We start from the raw sequence: 23,498 nt of genomic DNA on the forward strand, positions 1-23,498 counted from the left end.
CCAAAATATTTTTTTTCAAAAACGTTTTTAATTATTTGAAAAGTACATTCAAACGAATACCTTGTCCGAAAACAAAAGGTCCGGCCCTCTAAAATATTAATTTACAATTAAGCCCAGCTCGCGAGTTGCGCGACCCACAGAATTCAACCCCTTTTACCTTCGCCTAAAGTCCTCAAATCCAAACGCCCTCCTCCTTCCTTTCGCTCCATCTGATTTCAAATCAAAGGACAAAAAGCAAGCGAGAGAGACAGAGATGGCCGGAGAGGAAGAGAACAGCGAGTTCTACCTTAGGTATTACGTCGGCCACAAGGGCAAGTTCGGCCACGAGTTCCTGGAGTTTGAGTTTCGACCCGACGGCAAGCTCCGCTACGCCAACAACTCCAACTACAAGAACGACACCATCATCCGCAAGGAGGTCTACGTCACTCCCGCTGTCGTCAGGGAGTGCTGTCGTATCATCTCGGAGAGTGAGGTTCGTCTTCAATTGTAAACCCTTTTGTTTCTGTCACTTGTAATCTCTCTATTTGTTTTGTTTTGGGTTTCAGGGTTTATGGTTTTTTTTATTTTATTGATTTGGTGATTAGGGTTTTAGGGTTCGTCTGTTGTTGGCGTCGGTGTAATGCTACAATTGCCTACATTGCAAAAAGAAGTACGATATTTTGGTGTTTTATATGAGTTATTGGGTGTTGTATTGTTTTTATGTATTGGAATTAGATTATGCAAATTAGGGTTTGTTTTAGGAAATTTTGAGGGGGTTTCTGCGATTTTTATTTATTTAAGGGTGTTTTGTTATGTGGGTTTCTGTTTGTTATGGGAAATTTGATGGGTTAAGTGGAATTTAGCGTAAATGGGATATTCTCTGTTTGGTTTCTCAGATAGGGGGAAAGGAAACAAGGTGGTTCTTTCGTGCGTGATTGAGGATATTTTAGGGGGGCTGGATTGTTTGGATTGTTACTTGTTAGTGTCTAAATGTCTATTAATTTAATTATTTACATTATGTTGATTATTTGTTTCCGCTTTAGGCCTTGGATTTTCGTTTGGGTTCTGTGAAAGTTGAGGTCGAAGAAAATAAGGTGGGATTGAGTTTAAGAAGAGGTTTCATGTCGTGTGTTAAGAACGTGAATGCATTTCAGCTTATGACTATTACCCTATATTTGAATTAGGAAATTTAAACTTCCTGTTACTTAGGCTAAATTTGTTAGGCGTGCCCTACAAAATGACTTGATCCAATACATTTGGCAGAACTTTCGAATGACACCTTTCAAGGTTCTATTTTGAAAGTACTTTGTTTAGTGTATTTGTAGTGTTTGAGTAGTTCATTGCTGATATCCTTCTGGTGCATTTATACCAATTAAGTGTAAAGTTCCTTTGTACTTTGAAAGCCCCTCATCCAAAACATAGGTTTATAGTCATCTGATTGATGGTTTAGGCTTTTCTATCTCATCCTCGAGGAGTCAGGGGATTGAGAAAAAGTAAAGTATATATGTGTTTGGTTCTCGTAGGATCTAAGCAATTGTGATTTAATGTGGCTGGTTTTAGATGTGATTTAATGTGGCTGGTTTTAGAGGTGATTTAATGTATGGTTTCAGTACTATACTACCATCTTTTGGTTAAAGTTTTTGGGTTTCCTGCTTGGAGGCTGAGAGCATGGAAAATTCGAGATTGGGGAAATGACAAGGAAATTGTGCCTGTCCAGTGGAGGCAAATATGAGATAAAATAAGTTTAATAGTAACATTATTGGAGTGTATTTTTGGATTCCCAGTTATTGATAGCAATCTGAATTTTCTTCTAATATTTCAGTTAACATTAAGTTCACAACATTGAAATTGGGGAATCAAGAGCAAGGAAATCACCTCTAAAACATGAAGTTCAATTTTTCCATTAATCAATAACTTTTGTTTCAGATTGCCATGTAATAAGGTTAAAGGAAACATTGATATTGGGTGGAATTAGCTATGTCTTATTAAAGGATGGAAAACAAACATTCGTTTTATCTTAACTGAACAGTGAAAGTTCTTGTCAACACTCACTCCTTACATTGATTATGCATTCAAATTGATTGATCTTGGGAACTGTATTCTTCCTGGAATTTGAGTATTGGAATTCTGTTGTCCTGATTTCCTTAATTGGTTACATGTTTGCTTCAATTCAGATCATGAAGGAAGATGATGTGAACTGGCCAGAACCTGACCGTGTTGGGCGGCAGGAGCTTGAAATTGTAATGGGGAATGAGCATATCTCCTTCACTACTTCAAAGATTGGATCGCTTGTTGATGTCCAGAGCAGTAAGGATCCTGAAGGTCTTCGTATCTTTTATTATCTCGTTCAGGTTAGTTAATTCGCACTTTCATTTAGTATTAGGAGATGCTTTCCTTTTCTGGATTCTCATTGCATAATGCTGATAGCTCATACATGTCACTGCTGTAATTATGTCCTCCCATAAGCGAGATTTCACTGTGTATAATTGCTGCACGGTATGAGCTTGAGCTTGTTCTGTGGAATACGCTTCTAGTATTCAATGCATTCTTGTATGTTATGTCGTAGATGGAGAGAACATGCTATTATGTGCATATGTGAGTTTTTGAGAATCAGGTGCTTAACAGGGCAGTGCTTTTTCCACGGATGTTCAAACCGTTTGGTGTTGAATGACTTATCTTATGGAAGAATGATAAGATGGTATCTCTGCCCAATTTTGCATGGGTGATGGGTCTATGCTGGTTTTTCTATTTATGCAATGAAACACCTTAGTTTCCTCACATGTTGCATATTGAGTCCATTTTTAGCCTCGTATACGAGTTCTTTCATGAAGTCTTGCTTCTGTCTGAGTGACTTAGCATGAGTTTTCTGCCCAAGACTGTTTCTTAATGACATTTTTATTTGATCGCAGGATCTGAAGTGCTTTGTGTTCTCTCTCATCTCCCTTCACTTCAAGATCAAGCCGATATAAGATGTATCAGTGTTTGCTTGTCAAGTTGCACTCCTGGGTTTTGTATGCCTTTCGATACAGTTAACATTTTTAATATGAAGGCCTAATCATTTGACAATCTTTTTGTAACTTCTGTTATTTGGATGGTTACAAGTGGATTTCGGAATATATGCCAAATAGGATTCTACAATCTGTTGTGAAATCTCGTTTCTTGGTGTCGACTCTGCATCTCCTACTCTGTGTGTTTCGGGGCTGCAGGCGGCAACTGCCAAAGAAAGCAGATAGTATGCCAACTGATTTAGGTGGAATTTATGATATTAACGTGAGCATTGTCGTCTCGCAACTCACTGTATTGCTTCAAATGCATTGCAATTCTCTCTTTCAATATTCTTACTCACTTCCCAAAGGTCAGCTTGAGTTCCTCCGGAATATCCCAAAGGTCAGAGCCTAGAGAGGGGGAATGCTAGAGAGACTAAATTTCTAAATCAAATGTCGTAAATCAAATGATGTAGATATATGATTGGATTATTTCTCTCTAGCATTATTCCCTAGAGAGACAAGCAAGTACGACTAGCCGGACTTGGCTAGCTCCGAATCAAACAAGTAATTCAAAGGACATTTTTTATACGCATCCTGGAGAGGTCATTCTGTAATGATATGAGCTTGATCTATTTGGTAACTATCCATCTTTGAGCGGAGCACACTTTTAGAAACATAATTAGCGCCAATTATGACTAAACTATATATTTTTCTACATAGACTTGAGTAAGGCCAATCCGACTAGGGCACCATGCCCACCCCCTTGTATCCAGGGTGGTGTCGTTGATTTTAGGGTAAAGTACAAAAAACTACCTCAACCATTGGTGTCACGACACTTTCATACCTCATCTTTTAAAATTGACAATGTCATACCTTATCTTACGAATTTATGCCAATGTTATACCTTCCGTTAGCCTGCTGTTGATTTATTAGTAAAATGCTGACGTGGCTTGATCCAGACCCCACTTTCTATTAAAAAATTAAAAAAACTAAAAACAAAATCATTTAATATTTTTAAATATTAAAATAATAAAAAAAAGTTAAAAAACAAAACCTTTTGTCCCTTCCACCCCCTCCCCCCTTCTCTCTGTCCCCATCTTCATCTTCTTCCCTGCTTAATCTTCGAAGAAGAAGGAAAAAAAAAAAAAAAAAAAAACCCCAACCCAGTTCGTCCCCCCCCCCCCCAAAACAAATCCAACCCCCTACAACCTAGAAAGAAGAAGAAGAAGGAAAAAAAAAAACCCAGATCCCGTTGCCCAGGCTGATTCCGCGGGTGGAGAACCTGGGCGCGGAGAAAATGGGGGGAATGGTTGTGGATTTAAGGAGTGGGGTGTGTAGAGGAGGGAAGAGGGTGGATGCGAGGTTGGGTGTGAAGGGTGGGTGCGGGGGAAGACAATTGGTTGTTTTTTTTTCTTTTTGCTAGGTTGCAGCAGATAGGGGGAAGAAGAGGAAAGGAGATGAAGATGGGGGAGAAGAAAGAGGGCGTGGGGGAGGGGGGGGGTGAAGGGACAAAGTTTTGTTTATTTTTTTTTTTTCATTCTTTTTCCTAGGTTGCAGCAGGTAGGAAGAAGAGGAAAGGAGATGAAGATGGGGGAGAAGAGAGAGGGCGTTGGGGGGGGGGGAGGGGGTGGGGGAAGTTTTGTTTGTTTGTGTTTTTTTTTTTTTTTTTTCTGGGTTGCAGCAAATAGGGGGAAGAAGAGGAAAGAAGATGAAGATAAGGGAGAAGAGAGAGGGCACCCGGGGGGAGGACAAAGTTTTATTTTATTTTATTTTTTATTTTTTCTGGATTGCATCAGGTAGGAAGTAGGAAGAAGAGGAAGGGAGATGAAGATGGGGGAGAAGAGAGAGGGCGCGCAGAGGGGAAGTTTGTTTGGTTTTTTCTTTTTTTTTTTTTTAAAAAAACTTTTCTTTATTATTTTAATATTTAAAAAATATTAAATGATTTTTTTTTTTAGTTTTTAATAATTTTTTAATAGAAAGTGGGTCCTGAATCAAGTCACGTCAGCATTTAACTGAGAAATTAACAGAAAAACTGACAAAAGCATGACATTGACACAAATTTGTAAGATGAGTTATGACATTGTCATTTTAAAAAAATGAGGTATGAAAGTGTCGTAAGACCAATAGTTAAGGTAGTTTTTTTGTACTTTACTCTTGATTTTATCTTTGGTAGAGGCTAGTTATCTTTAAGGTTGACACTCATTCACCTTTTCTTTTATATAAAGCGATATGCAACTGAAACTAATCGAATTTGAGTACATATTCATCAGGTCTAATCTAGCCAATGCGGCTACATCCATGTTTTGCGACACTCATTCAGTTAAAAGATGAAAGATCCACTTTAAGATAGTGTTAAAAAATACGTTTGTGAGAAAATTAGGTTTCATGATATCATTTTTTAGTACATCATATCATCCTAAAATCCAAGATGTCATCAAACTTGAAAATTTAATAATTGATATAGTCACAACTCATAGATTAATAACTTCAACGTTCGCAAAACCTTCAAATTCAACATCTTAACGTAGTTGTTAACCATAAAAGAAACTACATGAATAAAATAAAAGGAAAATTTTATTGAAACTCATATAACTTTTCTCTACACCTAATTTAAATTTTAAATATGAAATGTTTGTATTACCTTATTGCATAATCACCATCAAGTACTAGATAAAATTAACAGTAAAAATAAATTTTATTATTAAACTCACACCCGATAATGAAACCTCACAAAAAAATGACACCCAATACAAATCATGTTATTAAAAAAATTGATCAGCAATACAGTTTTTATGTTTATATTCATGCTTCTGTCTCTTACAAAAAAATCGACAGCACCCAGTACAAACGAACAAGAAGTTTTCTCACCACATGGATTATGGAGTTGCTCTCAACTAGCTTTTCTTCTATCTTCCTTCGAACTGGGACCTAGGTGCAAACATATGCTGATATATAAGTGAGTGTGCTGGAGAAGCCAAAATAAACAAATGCAAGAGGGTAGTTTAAAGAGGATGATTTGTTTGACATGGTTACGCAAAGCAACATGGGATTTATCGAGAGCAACAATGTAGAGGATAATGGAGATTCCATTAAAAGTAATTGTTGGAAGGAGATAACGGTAGAGGAGAGAATGCTTTGATTTTGGATTATTTTTTAAATGAGTGTAAAAGATAAACTGAATTGGGTTTGTGAGGGCAGTTTAAGTAGTAAATTTGAGTTTAAAGAAATATTAATAATTTAATTAAAAATAATATGGATGTAAAGAGTAAGATAAGTGTTATATGAGTTCAAATAAAAATTTCCAAAATAAAATCATATAAATACCAATACCAAAGCAATTGGTCCGATTCGAGTTAGGTTAGTTTACAAATGCTAAAAACTGTAACCAAACTAATTCATTACGATTTAATTTTGTTTGTTGCTTTAGCTAAAACTAAACTAAACCGTCATTTAGTACTACGGTCTGGTGATATTCATCTTTACTTGTAAGTGACAAGTTTTAGATTCAAATTTCGTAAAATAACAATTCGATACTAAATTAGATAATTCATTGTGTGTTTTAACCGAACTTCCACACTTTTTAGTGCAGTATAATCGGTTTGATCGGGTTGATGTCCACCTTAGCCGAGGCCGGAGGGGAACGTTAGTGCAATTTCATTCCAACTTTGTGGCAGTTTCCTCCCGAGGCCAAGTCAAAAGGGCGCGAAAGCCTAAAATAATTCCAATTTCCCGCTTCTCTTCATCACTTCCATTAAAATTCTCTTTTCTTTTTTTACCCAAAAATTAAAATAAAATTTACAATTTTTTTTTTTTTTTTAAGTTTGTCATTACAAAATTTCTAATCCTGTTTGTTTGCCGAGAAAATGAGACGGAAAATCAACTCCGCTTGAGATGCTCCAAACGCCAGAGTCCAACACAAACTTGAAATGTTAGCTCTCAACTCTCCAATTCAAACCGGAAATCGTTTAATCAAAGCCCGCCATGCCAGAGCACCACCTCACGAGCTCAGAGCAGCAGCAACAACAACCACCGCGACGGTTTACAAGAAGTGCGGCGGAGAGAGAAAAGACAGGGCACAATTGCTCCGTTCTGTCGACCATTGGCCACCCCGCCAGTCCGGAAGAACTTGCTTCGCGATGCCGATCATCCGATGCGATTGCAGACATTGTTCCTAGGCTGTGTTCGATCCCTAACTCTCCAATTTATTTGGCGGATAAGGGACTGGTGTCAGCGGAGGCGGTTTCGGCTCCAGGGGAGTTCGTGCCCGATACAATGCGGAATGGTAATGTGAAGGCATACTCTAGGAAACGGAAAAAGCAGGTTTCGAACAATGCGGGGGTGCCGACGGCGGCGAAAAGGAGATTGCATTTACCAACAGAGAATGGTATGAAACTTTGTGTGTTTCAAATTTTGAATTTTCGTTGCTTTTATTGCAACTTATTTCGTATTAATTGAAAATTGAAATGATATATCAGGTGAAGCAGATGGAAAGTTGGGATGTTTGTCAAATGCTTCTAACCGCGATTTTCTCGAGGTAGTCTCATGTCTACTTTTAAATTCCTCGAAATCGTTAATCTTTTTGTCAAGACGATATTCTAAACTACTGTATTTCATGGGGGAGGGAAATTTGAATTTGGGTGCAAGGGGCAGGCGCGATGCCTTAGTCAACTGACCTAATCGACGTACAGTAGAAGTTGTTATATGTTACCATTTTATTATGCCTGTTGTAATTTCAACTTGGACTTGTATCTGTGTTTGTTGACTTTTGTTACTTTAACTGTCACAAAATTTCGGGCAGGGTAATTCAAATAACGAGAGAGCTTTGGTTCCCTTACCTCTTGATTATAATCCTCCCCAGTCTTCAAGTTTTTGCATGACACATTTGGAACATGGGGAGGGCGATGCTGGTGTTCAGTCGAGCAGTTTAATGCATGAAGAAACCCCACCCGACTTACACCATAGTCTTCTCACAATTGGGACAGGTTCTTGCAGCCTGAAGCCAGTTGAAGTTGATAGAGGTATAGCATGCTTCCTAGATGTGAAATTGCCTCTACAAAGTAGTAGTTATGATCAGAAACCATGCCAGGAAGCTGTGGCTGGCAACAGAAGATTAGAAAATGAAACTGATTATACTCTCACATTTTGCTTAGAGGAAGACAAGCAAAGCAATATGGATGCTGGCATTCATGATACTCATTCGTGCAAGGCTTCAACGGATCAATTAATAGAAGATGCACAAACTCCGGTGGAAAATAATGTAGAGGAAGGTTTTCCTGAATTTGGGGCAGAAGCAGAAGCTGAAAATTTTGTTCTATCAGTGAAGCTTGGGGAAGCACTAGCAAGTTGCTTGGACTCTAGAAATGCTGTGAACATAACCTTGGACAAAGACCAGAGTATGAAAAAGGCAGAGTCTATGCCCAACCCCATATTAGCTGAATGCCCTTCCCCTAAGAAGCAGTTGGGAAAATCGTCGGGCAAATTGAATGGCTTGTGCAAGAATTTGCCATGCCAAGAACGAGTTCTCATGGAGTCATTAGAATATAATGAACTTGTTAACATTCCCAAACAGGAGAATCAGTGTAAAACTTATCAGAAATCTCGCCCTATACAACCTAACTTGAAGAGTAGCAAGAAAAAGAACATAATTGCAAAGGAAAACATGGTGGATACTACCTCTTTATCTCCACAGGTAAGTAGTATTATTGAACTGCTCCTTGTGCTTTTTAGGGATGGCTAGTTAAATGGAAGGATCTACATGATGTGTATTGGGTTTTTTGTTGGACCAGCTGGAGAAAATACAACTACCTCAGTTAGACAATTTTATCATAGAGGAAGAAGAAGGTTCAGGTATGCAGAATTTAGTTGTCTGTCCTGTTTATAGATGAATTAAACATTCATACAATTTTTATTGTTTTTCTGCCATTTATCACGCTCAATCATCCAGGTGGTTATGGCACTGTTTACCGGGCTAGGCGAAAGAATGATGGAAAAAGATTTGCTATTAAATGTAAGAGAAACACATCTCCACTTGCATTCTGTTCTTGACTGTTTGAGTTTCTTAAACAGATGTTTTCTATGATGCTGAATGATGAGAAATTTACAGCTTGTAAGATGGAAAACAATTAGAAATTATGAGAGAAGTCTTATGAGCATTGTAGCTTACAAGTAAAACCAAAATTACTTGCATGACTGTTTGAAAGCTTGTGAATTTCATTTTTGTTTTGACAATAAGCACTGATAAGTCACTAAATACATGAGAATAAAGGTGCCATTATTGATGCTATATTTTTTGCTTGCTCCTCAGATCCCCATGTCAAAGCTCATAAACACCATGTTGATACTGAGAGAAAAATGCTTGAGCGTTTTGGGTAAGTAATAAGATTTCATTTCAAAAGGAAATACGATATGCAAAATTGTAAACTAAAATTTTCCATTGAAACCAAATGATGCAGGGGTAGGAACTTCATTATAAAATATGAAGGTTCCTTCAGAAGCGGTGATAGTGAGTGCTTTATTTTGGAACATGTTGAGCATGACAGACCTGAGGTACTCATGAAATGCTTCAGTTCAGATTTTTGTATCAGGTTTACGTTGCAACCCTGGATTGATAAGTTGGGATCGAATTAAACCTCTTTTAGCAAAAGTGAAGTGTTTGGAAGAACTATATTTTTCAAAGCCTTATTCTAGTTTCATCTTAACTGGTAGGTGTTGAAGAAAGAAATAGATCTATACCAGCTCCAGTGGTATGGCTATTGCATGTTTAGAGCCCTTGATTGCTTGCATAAGCAGGTAAGATTACTACGATTATCGCACATCTGTTTAATATACTTCATGGATCTAATTTTTCGTTTTAAAAAATGACGAATGAAGGATACCAAATAACCTCAGAGATATCTAAACTTCATTTTACGGTTACAGGATGTGGTGCACAGAGATGTTAAGCCTGGAAATTTCCTCTTCTCTCGCAGGCTAAACAAAGGTTACCTCATTGATTTCAACCTTGCTAAGGTTAGGATCCTTGTATTGCTAGTGCTGCCCTGCTCGTGCAACTTTATTTCTTTCTGCTTTCATTTTCAGTGAACAAATCTGATTGTTTGCAGTCTCTATTTTCTTGTTTCACAGCATCTACCGCAAAAGTACACAATTGGAAGTAAGTTGGTCTTTTAAGCTATTTTACAAGGTGTTGCCTGCGTCATATCTTATTGCAATAGCCATTACCCTGGGTAGTGCAAACACTAGAGCAGATGTCTCGACATGCTTCCTTCCCAAATCACTCATCATCTGCATTCTGTTGTATTTATCATGCCTTTTTTGGGTGTAGTACATGCATTATGTTATGAAATTCATCTCAATTTCATCTGATCAACTGATGGATCTCTACGTTTCTCAGGTAAATCAAAATCAAGTCCTCACGTGTCCTTTAGTCATGTCCCTCTCCCTCAATCTAAATCTGCTCTACTGAACAGAGAAAAAAAGTTTGTAAGAGGTGATCTCACAGATACCAAATTAGGGCAAACAACAGATTCTAAGCAAACTCATGAGCCTCATAAGGATGTAAGGAAGTGGGATAATGATGGTCCCTTGAAAATCTATCCTGATATGGGCGGTGGTGATAGATATAAAATCCAAGGTGCTAAGGGCTCGGGTATGACCTCGGCGAAGGATGTGATAAGCACCAGAACTCCATCTACAGAAAGGGCAAGGGAACCTCTGCCTTGCCTAGGAAGAAAAGAGTTGATCAGCCTGGTGCAGGATGCGGTTCTCGGTCCAAACCATGATGCAAAAAACACTCCTGCTTCCCAAAGGAAAAGGATTGCCGCCCCTCCAGGCAAGACTGACAATAAAATCATCTATACAAGTCCAATGTCTCTGCATTTTACTGGTGGATCTGTATCTGCCGCCAACTTATTGAAAAGCAAAGGTGTGTAAATGGATGGAATTTTTTCAAGTAAGGATACTAGTAATGTGGCTGCTAACTGCTTCAGTTGTCTTTAGGTAATGGGAGACAAAAGAAAGAAGGTTCATGCGTCGGAACCAAGGGATTCCGTGCTCCAGAGGTGATGTTTCCCCTTTGCCCTTATTTTTAGGTGCTTTTCTGCTAACGCTGTTAATAAATGGGATCAAAGTTGAAAGAAATTGAGACGAAGTGAGGTTTTCACAGTGCGTCCTGTTTTTTAGGATGTCTTGCACACAGAATATCTCCTTGTGTCCTGTCTCTGTGAGTCTAATATTTGACTTCTCCATTTTTCAGGTTTTGTTGAGATCTTTGCATCAAGGCCCGAAGGTTGACGTCTGGTCAGCCGGAGTCACCCTCCTTTACCTGATCATGGGAAGAACTCCTTTTACTGGAGAACCGGAACAGTAAATCCTTCGGCTTATTACAAAAATAGGTTGTTACGTTTCCTTTTATGCTCATGTCCTTGCTGATTCACTGACGATATCCCAACCATGGCAGGAGTATAAAAGACATTGCAACATTACGGGGCAGTGAAGATCTATGGGAAGTGGCCAAGCTGCACGACCGTGAATCCTCATTTCCAGTGGTATCTCTTTTGATTCGATTTTTTTTTTCGCTTCTTGTTTTCGGAACAGAAATACAGTAGACACTGAGAACCGATACAACAAACACCTCCAAAAGATTCAGAATCGATACGATTTACAACGAAGTTCTTCATTGATTTCGTATACGTGTTCAACACTGCGTTTCTTTTGTTGTATGGTTGCCTTCCCATTGTTTAAGTTTCTGCTACATTGGAAATCAAGTTGTTTCCGATTTTCCCAGGAGTTGCTGGATATCAAATCCTTGCCGTCGATGAAGCTGCAAAGTTGGTGCAAGGCTAGGACAAAAAGAGGTCAGTTTTTCAGGCAAATTCCGAGGTCGCTATTCGATCTTGTGGACAAGTGCCTGACGGTAAACCCAAGGCGGAGGATCAGCGCAGAGGAAGCTCTGCAGCATGAGTTCTTTGCCCCGTGCCATGAGAGCTTGATGAAGCAGAGAATGTTCAGGCGTGAGGTTATGAGCACCCAGAATGAGTAAAAATGTCAAAACATCAAATTTTAAAGGAAAAGTCGTGCTGCATGATTATTTTGAAATGCTAATAACAATTCCCTTTTGAATACCATCAATATGTAAATTTTCGAGCATTCACTGTTGTTTCTTTCTTAATCTAGACTATGGAGATAATATACAGCCAATTACTATAAAACTGGGGAAAAACAATTGAGAACAAAGAAACAGATCAAAACTGTTTCCAGAAAAGTTTACGCAGGTAGTGGATCAGACCACCGTCTTTTTACCTCTGACTTTGATCGGACCTCCTTAAGTTTCCCATCTACTCCATAATCCCTCTCCATAACAAGGTTGATCCCTTCATCAGAGTACCATCCGACTCCAATGCAAAGGATGCCATCCTTATTTACATCAACATAGGCAGTGACACCACCCGGTAGCCAAAGCATAGTCACATCTTGCATGTCTACCATCTCTTCTTCTCCGAAGTAAACTGGATTCCCAGGCAAGCTTCTCTTTTTTAGAGTTTCTGTGCAAAGATAGACATATGGAGTGCTATCGTTTTGAGCCATAGACATCTCATCTATCTCCTCACCAAATATTGGAGTGGCACTGACCTCAAATACCTTCCAGGATCCAGCCAGCTCTGATGGCCGGGTTCGTTTGCGCTGAGAAAAGGGTTTCAAATCCAACTCCTGGTCACTGTTTATGGTGCAATAGGCATCAAATGAGTTCTCCAGTGACAAAATTGACGGCACAAATTACTTACTAGAAGCAATTCAAACTGTAGAAAAACCTAAACAATACAGAAGTGACTACTAGAAAAATGGACTTTCAACAAATGCTGAAGTAACAATAGAATAAAGATTTCAATTCCAATTGAAGGTCACAATATGCAAAAGCTTTATGGCTGTTAGAGTTGCCCAAACAGAGACTTTTAATAACATAAAGCGAATTCACGTTCCAATTAAATAGTACCAATGTATACAATTTATAACAAATGTCACAAACTTCAATGTGAAGTAAACTGCAGCTTATGATACCTTTGGTCATGAAGATGGGCAGGGCTATCCCACTGTTCTTCATAAACAGCTACTCTCATTATCTGTATGTTTGAACCACCATTGCTGAATTCTATGGTATGAACGATACGAAGTCTCTTATGGCAACCTTTAACCAAGCACTAGACAAGAAAAGGGTAAGAAACTTAGTTTTTAAGTTAAACCAGAAATGTTCCATTTTTCTCAGCTTTAGTTTGCAAGACCATTTATACCAACCACTTTAGTAAAAGAAAAGGTATATTAATCAATTCCACAATTCACCTAACTAATCAGCGGGAGATCTTTACTCTACTGCACAAGTTAATGATGTGCAATATTGGCTTTTTTATATTTTATAGAGACATTGAAATTGCAAGTCCACGAAAACAAAACAATCACCCCCTGTTCAGTGGCATGTATGAGAACATGAATTTACCAAAATAGATTTACGCGTGACTCTGAAAATCAACCATGCATACCATGTAAAACTTACCTGTTCAAATTTGAAAGTTGGTGAAAGGTAATATTGAGAATCATCAACTTCACCAACGGGGATATCAATAGGGCCCCTTGAATAAGATCCATCCTGCACATTATCAATCAGAACATTAAACAGTTGTCATTAGTGTTTATTTCTCTTTCATGAACTCGTTGTTTAAAGGCAAGGGTGTTTCCGAGTAATAAGGAATACACTCTTGAAAACTCTCAAAAAGCTCCTCGATATTAGACAAGATTCACATTTATCAGACTCAATACTAAATAAGTTCTTAGTCATCGTGTATTTGTTGCAAAAGTTGAATATGTACTTTATCTTATAGGCCAAATATTGATGAATCATACATTTTCTAAAATTCAACCGAGGTGCATGGGACTACTGTAAAAAATGGAATTATAACTCAATAAAAAAGAAGCAAGTAGTCACTTCAAACCTAAAATACAATTATAACTACTTAAGCATTCTCTCAATAGCAAGAAATGATAATATAGAAATGCAAACAGCAAGAAAGTCCAAAAGTCTGTAAACTAAAAATATCATCGCTTGTTCTTGGTACCGTAGCACTAGCTTAGCACGCATTATGAAAAGTCACTGACGTAGGACAAGGATCAAGCATACCTCAAAGAAAACAAGACCAGGTTCCTTGCCCATGAGATCTTCTTCCATCACATCACTTCTTTCAAAGTTAAAAGACCCAAATTGAGGCAAAACACGATTTTTCCCACTTCTGTCAGCATAATTTTTGGGTAAAGCTGCATCTCCAACTTTATGCTGTGGTATTTCACCATAAGGGTTTAGAGTCACCCAATTAATCTTCCTCTGGATTTGAGATGTTGGCCCTCCAGATGAAGATGGAACATCCTCAATGCGGGAAACAGTATAGCAATCATATAGGTGCTCATTCCTGCTTCCGACTTCAATAGGTTCCATTTCAGCAGTGATAGGTGAAAAGACAGCTCCAACCCCCTTCCATATCCCACTGACACTACTAGCAAATGTATTCCACGCTGGTCTTATTACAGGTTCCTGACAGGAAAAACCACCATTGAGTTAGGTTAACTTTAAGGCACCATAAATGCTGCCTCAAATTTCTGTATAGCAACCACCTACATGAATGCACGCTCGTAGTCAAATTTTCTTCTCTCGTCAGTCCCTCTTCTTTTTCTCCTTGTTCTAGTATTGCTCGTCAGGCTAGGGAGGTGGAGTAACTCTCTTTGAATGCTCATATTCTCACAAAATTTGCACAAATAATTTCCATTTTGTTTATTCAGAAAAATTTCACAAATGTTCTGATTGACGGCAATAAGTTGTGCAAATTTCCCAAGATGTGAAGGAAAAACTTCAAATATAGTTACTCATAGAAAATTTGAAGCAGCATGAATCTCGAGCACTCTCAAGAGTGCCAATTATCGTCGAATAAAAATCCTTCGTTTTACTTGATAACCAATAAGAAGTAGTAAACTAATGTTTTAGCTAGTTCTTAATTCTACTTCTTTCCGTTATCTCTGAATTCGAATACAACATATAAAAATTCATGACCAAATGCTGTAATGGAAAATATAGAAGCCACTACCAGAGCATGAGGTATATTTTCTACCAAGTGCCCAATTCCCAACTGTCCTCATTACCAAGTAGCCAATTTCCAACTCTAAACACTCAATTTTCTCCATTATTTTCCAGACATTTTCTCAGCAACCAAACAAAAAAAAAACCAAACTCAATACCCCAAAAATAAAATACAATTAAGCAAATAAATAAACAATAAATATTTGAAAATACCTGAGTTTGAAGAACGGTCTCGACCTCCATTAACATAGCACCAGAGACCAACACACTTTTCCCGCCACCGTCATCGCTTCTCTTCCTCCTCACAACCCTCCTTTTGTCTCTTCTCCTCGGGCTTCCCCCTCTCCCCTTATCCTTCGCAGCGAGCTCGTTGTCGACGCTCCAGACATTGTCCGACTTTCCCTTCACATTGAGCAAACCCCAGTCCCTGGCTCTGCCTCTGCTGTTGGGTACTGGTTTCTTTTGGCACTGGGCAGCGACCTTCCGAGGGTATTTTGGGAAAGTCGAGGGCGGGAAGGAAAGAGAGGTGAAGAGGTTTTGGGCCGCCGCGGAAGAGAGTGTGTGGTTGAACCCCAAGTGGTGGTGAGTGGTGGTGGACAGGCGGAGCGACGGTGAGGGCATTTTGGGGATTTATGTTTTGTTTCAGAGAGGGGAAGGCGAAAATAGTGGCAGCGAGCGAGGGAGCAGGGGAAAATAGGGAAACGGAGGATTTTGGGTTGGACTGGTTTGGGCCTGATCAAGTTTTCTTCCGGATCATAAGCGCTGAGCCCAACAGGGATACCGAATCAAAGATGCCAAAACTTACGGGCCCGTTTATAACGTTTTATTATTTTTAATATTTTTTGATATTCTACACACCACTAAAACTTAATAAAAAAATATTAAAAAGTTAAAAGGGTGCGGACGAAGTAATTTAAGGTGTGTGAATATAATCTCTCTGAAAACGACTCATACATTTTTCATTCTAATGATCTGAGCATGTAGCTGGTAGTTTAATCCAAGAATGATTGTTTTAGTTAATTCAAAATGTCATGAATTACTACTTTAGCCCTTAATAATTCACAATTGTAATGTTTGGTATTTGAATGTTTCACCCTTTATATATGGAGATAAAGGTGAGTTTTGCGTAAGACTATGACTTGCTGTTAGTAAAGAAAGACCTTATACATGAGGAGCCAAGCAGTATTCCTTCAATTTTATTTAAAAAAAAAGTCTTAAGAGTTGCAAGGGCCTAAATGTAACCCAAAACAAAAAGGCTAAAAGGATAGTTAAATTTTCAAACTATGACAGCAAATCAGCCGTGAATGCTTTAATCCTATTTGGATGACGGACTTTTAAAGTTGTAAACTCAACGTTAAAAATGAACTGCAAAACACAATCAACAAACTACTCAATCATACACTACAAAGACACATGACAAATGAACTATCAAAATGACATCTTAAAAGTTTTCTAAGACAGCCACCAACTTACATGCATAAAAAAAATACCATTAAACGGTAATACTAACAGCTAAAAAGTTTTTCTTTTAGAAATAAGCAAAAGGTTGGATTTTCAAACCATATAGCTAAAGTCTATAGTTCCATAAAAAGCATAGGTCTCTCTCTCTTTCGGCACATCCAGGATTAGATAAAGGTATTTGTTCACTAACTAAACGCAAATCCAGTCATATCATGTGCATAAAAAAAAGAATTTATAAATGCACTTATTGTAATTTAGAGATTAGAATTAGATTAGATGGGTTTGTTGCTGTCAAGGTGGCAAATTAAATTTATAGATAAACAAATTCATGCTTTAATTATGTTCTTTTTGGACCACTCCACCTTTTAACATAGTGTGGCTCCACAATGTGTTGTGCATGGTGATGGATGATCTTTGGTTATGTGTCATATATTATATGCCCTAAATAAGGTAATTAATTTTAAACAAGAGGTCATATTTGTTATTTTAACTTGCATGATACTCAATCAAGGAATTGTTTATTACAAGACGGTGTCGCACGTAAAGCAATTATGAAAGGAATTAATTTTGCTACCTTGTGTTCACACCATTCAACAAGAAATTTTTAAATCAATCAACTATATTATCACGTAGTGTTATAGTGTTATCAATTTACATGCTAATATATGTAGATGATATGATTGATACATCAATTTTTAGACAACAATAACAACAAAGCCTTATCTCACTTAGTGGGGTCGGCTAGATGAATCTTAGAATGCCATTGAGCTCGGTTTTATGTCATTTCTTCTGTTAGATCCAAGTAGTCCAAGTATTTTCTTACATTCTCTTTCCAAGTCATCCTAAGTCTTCCCTTTGGCCCTAAGCCTTTTCTAGTAATTGTGGATGCAAATTTCCGCCTTCTTTTGATTGACAAATCTACACCTGCAAAACAATTAACACTTTGATCAAAGACCAAAAGCCTCATGCGCCCACGATGAGTGGGGGTTTGATCAAAGGATCTCCGATACTTAAGTTAGAAACTTTGAGAGAATGAGTGTTTGGCATTTTCTATATGGCGAAGGGCTTTTTCTAGAGATAAAGTGGGTTTGTGGGTGGCCGGCCCTAGGGTTGTGTTTAAGTGGGAATATTCCAAGATATTTGTGTAAATAATATCTTGGAGTAATTAGGTAAATATCCTAAATAAATGGAATTAGAATTACTTACTTGAAAGAAGTCTTCTTTGATTAGGAAAATATCTTCATTTCTAATCTTGTCCTTTCTCGTGTGCTCACACATCCAACGAAGCATTCTCATCTCTGCTACATTCATTTGGTGTACTTGTTAATGCTTCACCGCCCAACATTCTATGCCATAAAGCATTACTGGTGTTATTGCCGTCCTATAAAATTTTCCCTTGAGCTTTAGTGGCATACGACGGTTGTACAACACACTCGATACACTCTTCCACTTCATTCATCTATCTTGTATTATGTGATTGAAGTCTCCATCCAATTCTCCGTTCTTTTTGCAAGATAGATCCAAGATAGCGAAAACGTTCACTCTTTGGCACTTCTTGATCTCCAATGTCCCATTAACTCATCCATCATCAATGCAAAAGGATATATGGGAAAGCCTTAATGTAACCCTACAATTAAGGGAAAGTTTTCAATTTGTCCTTCATGAGTTCTTACCGTAGTACTTACTCCATTATACATATCCTTTATAGCTTGGATATATACTACCCGTACTCATTTCTTTTATAAAATCCTCCAAAGAATATCCATTGGGACCCATATCATATGTCAATTTTTAGAATACATAATAAAAATAAATACACGTGCTACAATTTGTGCTATAATTTGTGTAGAATCATAACATTAATTGAATGTCTACAAATTACTATGGAGGAACATTTAAGCCTTTGAGGGAGGAGGATTCTCTCCCCTTCTAATGTCTCTCCCCTCCTCTCCTACTTGAATAGTTACGATTGAGCCACGTCAACATCTTATATTAATTTTTTTTTATAAAGACAATAAGACAAAAACCAAAGTGTGAGAGTTGGGGAAGGAAGAGGATGTGAAACAGAGGGAGACAAAATCTTACTCTGCGTTTGAAGGCACCTCAGGAACCAAAAGACATGTCATAATTGACAACTCATAAAGCTCTTTGTCCAGTAATGAGTCCGAGTGAGTGACATTGCGATCTGAATGATTTTCTTCGTGACCTATAAAGATGGTTTGGCCAGTAACTAGAAATAGTGGAACAATTCTGAAAGAAATGGGTGATACATACATATATATGATACACTTAACTTGAATTATATTGGGTGGTACTTGAAAAGGGAAACACCTTTTTTTGCTTTTGCTCTCTAGCAGAAGGATCACCTCTATCTTTAAAATATTCTTTTATTATTTCCCAACATATATCATATATAGAGAGAGATCATGGAGCCCATTTTTTGGAGAACAACTTGTATTGCACACATATACCGTGGCGATAGCGTTTCATATCAATTTTACAAAGATATGTGGAGAAAGAATAACACGTATTCATGTATTATTAGTAAGGAATGCTACCGTAACAGTATACTTATGCCATATAAATTCTTATACATTTCATGATGTAATTATAAGATTATATTCATTCCTCTCCAGTCTCCAATCATACTTTTATGCCCAAAGGGGCTTTTGGGCCTTTTGGCTTAATGTGTAAACATAGATTTAGATTGGTTTGGTTTCTGAGGAAGTATGGTTGGATTTATTTTTAAGTCAAATGTCATAATATAATTGGTTTGATTTATTTTTAAGTTTCTAATCAATTGTATTATTACACTTGATACATCGGACTATGTTCCTAACACACTGAAATATCTTTGTAGTTATAGAGTGGCCTGAGAAGACATGGGTCAATGATGATAAATTGTTTTTTTTATATTTCTGACAGAAACTTTTTATATATTATATAATAGGGTGAAGTATCGATTTAGTCTCTAAATTATCACCTTAGTGAAAATTAGGTCATTGAATTATTTTTTCGGTAAAATAAATCCCTAAATTCATTAAAAATTGCTAATTTCATCTCTACTATTATATTCAAAGCTATTTCATCCAATTTTTCGTCAACTTAAGTCACTTGACGTACTTTAGAGTGTAATACAGTCAACTAATGTCTAATTTACCCTCCAAGTTAACTTCATACACTATTTCTTTATGAAAAATTACCAATTTACCTTCCAATGTGTATCACTTGTAAGTAACGTGACTTAAATTGACGAAAAATTTAATATAGTAGCTTCAAATCTAATATTAAGGATGTAATTGTCAGATTTTTATAAATCAAGGACTGATTTTTCTTAAAAAATAGTATAGGGACCTAGTTTTCACTTAGGTGATTATTCATGGACTAAATTAGTAGTTCACCCTATGTAATATTTATAACGAAAACTAGTAATGCAGGCTTGTAAGTAATTAGAACATTATAGTAATTAATTATATAATTGTAACCATTTTAAATATCACAAATTAGAGTGAAAACGATTTTGCATATACTCAATAGTACACTTACTGTATTTAATTGATGTCAAAGTTTTCGTGCTGCGTCAATTGTTATGTTAACTGCTTCAAAAAGTGTAAAGGATATGTGTGAAATAGAAATTGTATATCATACATTTTAAAGATTAATTCCATAAAATCTACGATGGGGATATAAAGATGCAGCATGCTAGCAAGATTTTATGAAGGTGTAAAAGATAAGAAGGAAAATAACATTCCCCTCCGTTATGCTAAAGCATTGAATAATCATTTTAACTATTTTATCCAAAGCATTTGGGATCATATCATACAAATACACTTTGTCGAACGAGCTCTTTGAGGAGGAAGACAAGGAGCATATTCGTGCTTTGCCCCTTAGTAGGCTTCCGCCTTATAAACTAATCTGGCACTTTAATGACAAGGGTATTTTCACTGTTAAGAGTGTGTATTGGGTTGCTTGGGATTCCATTAAGCCACTGGCACTAAGTGCGTCTTCTTCGGCTTTCGGGGGAAGTCCGTTTACTCCTTTATGGAAGGCTATTTGGAAGGCCAAAGTTCCGCCGAAAGTGTGGAATATGGAGTGGAGAACTTGTCAGAATATTCTCCCGATGAAAGAGAACTTATCGAAGAAAGGAGTATCATCGGATTTGATATGTGTTTTCTATAATGGAGCCCCGGAGATGGAGGTACATGTTCTCAAGGAGTGTCATTTTGCTAGAGCAACATGGTTTGCGACCCCATGCAACATTCTAGTTAATTTTGTCCCATGTAGTTCGATCAAGGATTGGTTTTTATGGGTGCTACAAACTAAGCAATCTGCCTTCGACTTCATATGCATGGTGGTTTGGCACATTTGGCAGGCGAGGAATGATCACATTTGGAACGGAAAGCATGAGCCCCCTAGCTTTGTGGACCAAAGAGTCGTGGCATGGTTGCAGGAGTTCCCGGTGGTGGCTGAATTGTAAGAGTTTTATGAATGAGCAGAGCACAAATCAAAAGAAATCAATAAGATTTTGATTTCTTCTAAGAAAAATATGAAGAAAATGAAGGTGCGAAGAAGATGAAGAGATCTCTTTCTTTTCTCTGATTCTATTCTGCTATGACTAAATTGATGAAGCTACAAAACATAGAGTGGGGAGAGAGATATAGCCGTTTGAAGGCACACTCACACACCTACCACACACACACACTCATATGCTCATCACATGCTCACCTATAAGTGAGTTGTTATACCATGAGACACACATCTAGCCTATTAGCTTTGATTTAATCTGAGCCCTACATTACAAACTAAGAGCAACAACTTTGAATTACAAAGAAAACAAGACACTTTAATCGGAAGGCAGCTGCAAAGCTTAAACATCAACACTCTCCTCTAAGCTGGCAGCTGATTTGACTCCTAGCATCTCTCTGAAATAATTGAACTTCTCCTTTGGTAGTGCCTTAGTCAGGATATTTGCCATTTGTTCTTCAGATTTGCTGTAAACAAGCTCAATCTCATTCTCTTGTATTGCATCCCTGATGAAGTGAAATTTTATGCTGATGTGTCTTGTTTTCTGATGAAACATAGGATTCTTGACAATAGCTATTGCTGAAGTGTTATCGCACATTAGCACAGTAGGTTCAACTTGTTCTTCCCCGAAATCTTCCAAAACAAATCTCAACCATTTGGCCTGAGATGTTGCTTCAACAGCACTTATATATTCGGCTTCTGCAGTGGATAATGCCACTGTGTTTTGTTTGACTGATGCCCAAAAGAACACACCCGAGCCAAGATTGAAAGCATACCCTGATGTGCTTTTCATGTCATCAATACTCCCAGCCCAGTCACTGTCACAATATCCAATAAGAAGTGCTGACTTTCCTTTTACATATTCAATGCCAAAGTCCATAGTACCTTAAATGTATCTCAGTACTCTTTTTGCTGTTCCCATATGCTTCTTAGTTGGACCATGCATGAATCTTGCCAAGAGACTAGTACCAAACATTATATCTGGTTTAGTGGCAGTAAGATACAGAAGACTTCCCACTAATTTCCTATACTCAGACTCATCAGCAGCTTCACTTCCATCATTCTTGCACAACCTTTCATTTGCTACAAGTGGTGTTCCCACAGATTTACAACCTTGTAGTCCAAATTTCTCCAGTAACTTCATTGCATATTTCTTCTGATGTATGAAAATGCTTTTCTTGGTTTGAACAACTCCCATACCAAGAAAATGGTGTAGCAACCCCAAATCAGTTATCTCATAGTGCTGTATCATATCATTTTTAAATTTGTCAAGCATTGTGTCACTACTTCCAGTGTACATAATATCATCAACATACACACAAACTATGAGAATCCCAGAGTTTTCAACCTTAGTATATAAAGTGGCTTCACCAGGACTTCTTTTAAAACCAGCCTTGGTGAAGTAAGAATTAGTTTCATCATACCAAGCTCTTGGAGCTTGTTTAAGGCCATATAATGCCTTATTTAACTTATACACTTTATCCTCCTTGCCTTGTATGACAAATCCTTGAGGTTGATCAACATAGACTTCCTCCTTGAGTGCACCATTAAGGAATGCTGATTTTACATCCAACTGAAATAGCTGCCATTCTTTCTGAGCTGCAAGTGCTATCAAAGTTCTTATGGTGTCAAGCCTAGCAACTGGTGCAAAGGTCTCATTGAAGTCAATTCCTGGCTTCTGTGAATAACCTTTTGCAACTAGTCTAGCTTTATTTTTTTGATTGAAATCCTAATAGCCATTCAGTTTTGTTTTGTATACCCATTTCACACCTATCACAGATTTGCTAGATGGTTTGTCTACCAGCATCTATGTATTATTCCTTTCAATCATGTCTAGCTCAGCTTGCATAGCTTTCATCCAAGACAAATCTAGAGCAGCCTCTTCATAATTCTCAGGTTCCATAATGCAAACATTACACTGTGCAATGACTTCATTCAAGGATCTCCATTTCTTTGGAGTAAAATCATAGCTCTATGATAGATCAATCTTTGAGCTTGAATCATCAGCATTAGAACTCAAACCATCTTGTGAAATATCAAGAATGACCTCAGGGAGTACAATTTCATCTTGAACTTTTGACCCTTGAGTTAGTTTAGATTCTACCATATCAATAGTAATTGATACATTGGACTGTTTTCCAGAGCTGTCATTCTAATCCCATCTAGCACTCTCATCAAATACTACATCTCTAGACAATATAATTTTATTAGTGATAGGATCAAATAACCTGTATCTTTTCTCACTGGTTCTATACCCCACAAAAACACATTTGTGACTGTTGCACTTAAGTTTGTGTCTTAGATTCATGGGAACATGAACATAGCATACTGACCCAAAAATCTTTAAGTGTGCAATTCCAGGTTTTCTTCCACTATAGGATTCAAAAGGAGTCATCTTATCTAAAGCCCTAGTAGGACACCTGTTGAGGGGATAT

The 23,498-nt window shown here is 37.5% G+C and overlaps 3 protein-coding genes across 3 annotated transcripts; 2 read left to right on the forward strand and 1 right to left on the reverse strand.

Annotated features, from left to right (window-relative positions):
• Positions 1 to 149: 149 nt before the first annotated feature.
• LOC137734682 (protein mago nashi homolog) lies at positions 150 to 3,117 on the forward strand. The gene is made up of 3 exons (XM_068473944.1): positions 150 to 472; positions 2,154 to 2,330; positions 2,889 to 3,117. Exons 1-3 carry the CDS (start codon positions 254 to 256, stop codon positions 2,946 to 2,948), a joined length of 456 nt encoding a protein of 151 aa, XP_068330045.1. The 5' UTR covers positions 150 to 253; the 3' UTR covers positions 2,949 to 3,117.
• Positions 3,118 to 6,947: 3,830 nt separating this feature from the next.
• LOC137734253 (uncharacterized) lies at positions 6,948 to 12,107 on the forward strand. Its single transcript, XM_068473548.1, has 15 exons — positions 6,948 to 7,350; positions 7,442 to 7,500; positions 7,765 to 8,655; positions 8,753 to 8,813; positions 8,911 to 8,973; positions 9,271 to 9,334; positions 9,419 to 9,512; positions 9,672 to 9,755; positions 9,885 to 9,974; positions 10,089 to 10,116; positions 10,357 to 10,887; positions 10,983 to 11,023; positions 11,218 to 11,327; positions 11,422 to 11,509; positions 11,749 to 12,107. Exons 1-15 carry the CDS (start codon positions 6,948 to 6,950, stop codon positions 12,001 to 12,003), a joined length of 2,862 nt encoding a protein of 953 aa, XP_068329649.1. The 3' UTR covers positions 12,004 to 12,107.
• Positions 12,063 to 15,751, reverse strand: LOC137734683 (uncharacterized). The gene is made up of 5 exons (XM_068473946.1): positions 15,292 to 15,751; positions 14,131 to 14,538; positions 13,510 to 13,602; positions 13,020 to 13,159; positions 12,063 to 12,678 (listed from the first exon to the last, which is right to left on the reverse strand). Exons 1-5 carry the CDS (start codon positions 15,697 to 15,699, stop codon positions 12,228 to 12,230), a joined length of 1,500 nt encoding a protein of 499 aa, XP_068330047.1. The 5' UTR covers positions 15,700 to 15,751; the 3' UTR covers positions 12,063 to 12,227.
• Positions 15,752 to 23,498: the final 7,747 nt, after the last annotated feature.

The sequence above is a fragment of the Pyrus communis genome, chromosome 5 (genome assembly GCF_963583255.1).
Source record: "Pyrus communis chromosome 5, drPyrComm1.1, whole genome shotgun sequence".
Classification (NCBI taxonomy): domain Eukaryota; kingdom Viridiplantae; phylum Streptophyta; class Magnoliopsida; order Rosales; family Rosaceae; genus Pyrus; species Pyrus communis.

Coding starts and splice junctions, on each gene's coding strand:
- LOC137734682 (XM_068473944.1), top strand. CDS start 254: ATGGCCGGAGAGGAAGAGAACAGCGAGTTCTACCTTAGGTATTACGTC. Junction 473..2,153: donor GTATCATCTCGGAGAGTGAG/GTTCGTCTTCAA, acceptor GCTTCAATTCAG/ATCATGAAGGAAGATGATGT. Junction 2,331..2,888: donor TCTTTTATTATCTCGTTCAG/GTTAGTTAATTC, acceptor ATTTGATCGCAG/GATCTGAAGTGCTTTGTGTT.
- LOC137734253 (XM_068473548.1), top strand. CDS start 6,948: ATGCCAGAGCACCACCTCACGAGCTCAGAGCAGCAGCAACAACAACCA. Junction 7,351..7,441: donor GCATTTACCAACAGAGAATG/GTATGAAACTTT, acceptor ATGATATATCAG/GTGAAGCAGATGGAAAGTTG. Junction 9,513..9,671: donor TTGAGCATGACAGACCTGAG/GTACTCATGAAA, acceptor CTTAACTGGTAG/GTGTTGAAGAAAGAAATAGA.
- LOC137734683 (XM_068473946.1), bottom strand. CDS start 15,699: ATGCCCTCACCGTCGCTCCGCCTGTCCACCACCACTCACCACCACTTG. Junction 13,603..14,130: donor CTGGTCTTGTTTTCTTTGAG/GTATGCTTGATC, acceptor GATAATGTGCAG/GATGGATCTTATTCAAGGGG. Junction 13,160..13,509: donor CAACTTTCAAATTTGAACAG/GTAAGTTTTACA, acceptor TTTCTTGTCTAG/TGCTTGGTTAAAGGTTGCCA.